This window comes from Penaeus japonicus, unplaced genomic scaffold (assembly GCF_977035675.1).
Source record: "Penaeus japonicus unplaced genomic scaffold, GWHDUDI00000001_assembly GWHDUDI00000031, whole genome shotgun sequence".
In the NCBI taxonomy this organism is placed as follows: Eukaryota; Metazoa; Arthropoda; class Malacostraca; order Decapoda; family Penaeidae; genus Penaeus; species Penaeus japonicus.
In genome coordinates, this window is record NW_028234433.1 from 6,458,560 (window position 1) to 6,461,059 (window position 2,500).

Here is a 2,500-nt window from a genome sequence, read left to right on the forward strand (position 1 = left end):
GACCGCATGATGGAAGACTATATTTGGGGGCTGGTTCGTGGAAGCAATTTGTGTATAAAGGTCAATTTCTAGGAATTCTCTTTTATCTGGTCATTGTATGCTTTCTTGTGTGCGTGCGTGCGTGCGTGTGTGTGTATGTCATTTTTTTCCAGAATTCATATTAGATGTGGAATTCTGACTGCTTCCACATCCGAAAATAGTAAATCAATGTTCAGGTTGAAAAACAAAAAATAAAGCGAACAATAGCTATTCTATATATGTTTAGGCATATGCAATTAAAAATAACACTAACAAGGGAAAAAAACTAAAAAAACTGGTTGGGTAACATCAACAACAATAATAATAATAATAACAATAATACTTCTAATCGCGATAATTATAATAAAAATAGCAATAACATTAATAATAAAATTCATTATAATAATAATAACTATAATCCTAATAATAACCATATAATAACAACAGTGACAAAACAGCAATGATAGTTACAACAACAACAACAACGTTCACAACAGCTAAACACTAAAACAAAACCAAAAAACAGAAATGTGCCCTCACGCCTGGGCTCGGAGTCGGTGACGGATTCGATGAAGTCCTGCGGCGTCATGTAGAGCTGTCCCTGGTACTCGACGGAGGAGAACTTGATGAAGCGCCGCTCGCGATGGTTCAGCTTCAGGCCGCGGAGGGTCTGCTCGTCTGTCTGTTGGGGCGGGGAGACAGAGGGAGAGTGAGAGATGGGCGTGATGAGACGGGCGGTTTCTGTGATGGTTGAGGTGGTGGTTGGGGGGGGGGGAGTGAAGGTGGAGGTGGTGGTGGGCGTGGTGTTGGCTATAATGATATTGGTGATGATGACTTTGATGTTGATGGCGTTGGTGATAATGCTGATGTTGGCGATGGTCTGACGATATAATTACACGGTATGCAAGATGCCTGACTCAAGGGTACTAATAATAACAACAAAAGCAGTATTAGAAAATAACAGAGGTAGTTCCAAATCAACATTCGAACTAAATCGACTATCTTCCATTCTGAGACACTTCACAAGTATTTTCCTTCCTATAGACACCACATAGTAACGCCGCAAAAAGAAAAAGAAAAAGAAAATAAAAAACGAAAATGCCCAAACGACGAAAAAAGAAGTTACAACCGAAAATTACCCGATGACAAACGAGGTCAAGATCCGAAATCAGAACTCGCCCCGAGAAGCCAAATATAGGAAAAATACTAATAATAATACTAAGTATATATATATATAGGCAAGGTCACGTGCCTTATCCGGAGAGAGCGTCATTATCCTTATTATAACTCTTGACAAGGGGTGATCGCGGCACGAGATGACCCTAATAATTCACCGACCTTAACTACCTGTCCAACCCACCTGTGCGTCCGCCCGTCTGTCTGTCTGTCCGTTTGGTCTTACAACACCAATGGCCTTGTCAGAGCTAGTCCATTTTGGGTCTGCTTTCCTGAGGGAGGGATTAAGGGCGGTGGAGGGAGGGATTAAGGGCGGTGGAGGGACGGATTAAGGGCGGTGGAGGGAGGGATTAACCCGTTAACGACGGATGACGTGTTTTTTCGTCATACATGACGCAGGACCTCTTGCCTGACAATGGGCGTCATGGCGTTCGGGGATTCTGGATCACTATGTTATTTTATTGTACTATAAGTAATGAGTGAGTGATGTTGACAATTGCAGTCATAATTATTATAACTGCCGTAATAATAAGCAAAATGGTTTTCAACTCACTTACAAAACCTAGATGGCACCACTTTCTATTAGCACCAGCAGGAGAGAGAGCCTTGAATGGCACCCATCTACGATCTCTAGCAAGCACTATCTCTGTAGAGTGATGGCACATCGCAAGTTTCCGACCTCTTGCTCTAAAGTACCGCAGATGAAAGATGTGCAGGCAGAACGAGAGGAGGAAGGTGACTCACACCATGCTCAATGCCTACAATGTGCCCCTGTGCCAGTAGGGATGCCTTTTATTGTGGCACTCACTGTCAAAAGCACAAGTTTCCTTCCTCTTCCCAACCTCTTCATTTTGGATGGTTATAAGTTTCGTGTTTGTTCGTGACAGCACAGAAATACGAAAAAATAAAGTTGTTTTTTTGTCCCCCCTAAAACAGTAATACTTCTATCACATTGAGTGTAAAGAAAAAAAATAAGTTGATATGGACCCTGAACTACAATTTTAGTCAACTGCAGAATTGATGGAGCCTGTGATATGACAGATATAAATTTCTAAAAACAGTAAAACACACAAAAAAACAAAACACAAATATGGATCTAGCTCTACAATGAGTGACTAAAAGGGAGTGGGAAAAATCAAATTATGTTGCAGAAGCTGCCTCGATCAGAAATAAAACTCATCCTGGAGCCTGTGTAAGCAAATCTATCCCCCGTCGGCAATGGGTTAAGGGAGGTGGATGGAGGGATTAAGGGAGGTGGAGGGAGGGATTAAGGGAGGTGGAGGGAGGGATTAAGGGCGGTGGAGGG

At 42.2% G+C, this 2,500-nt stretch overlaps 1 protein-coding gene across 6 annotated transcripts in view; it reads right to left on the reverse strand.

Moving 5' to 3' along the window:
* The window catches only part of MICU3 (Mitochondrial calcium uptake 3), a 47,589-nt gene that overhangs the window by 30,943 nt on the left and 14,146 nt on the right, over nucleotides 1-2,500 (reverse strand). For all 6 annotated transcript variants that reach the window (XM_043018106.2, XM_086555605.1, XM_043018105.2 and 3 more), the window contains exon 2: nucleotides 559-700. In XM_043018106.2, the coding sequence (XP_042874040.1) occupies nucleotides 559-700 (142 nt within the window). The remainder of the gene's footprint in view (nucleotides 1-558; nucleotides 701-2,500) is intronic.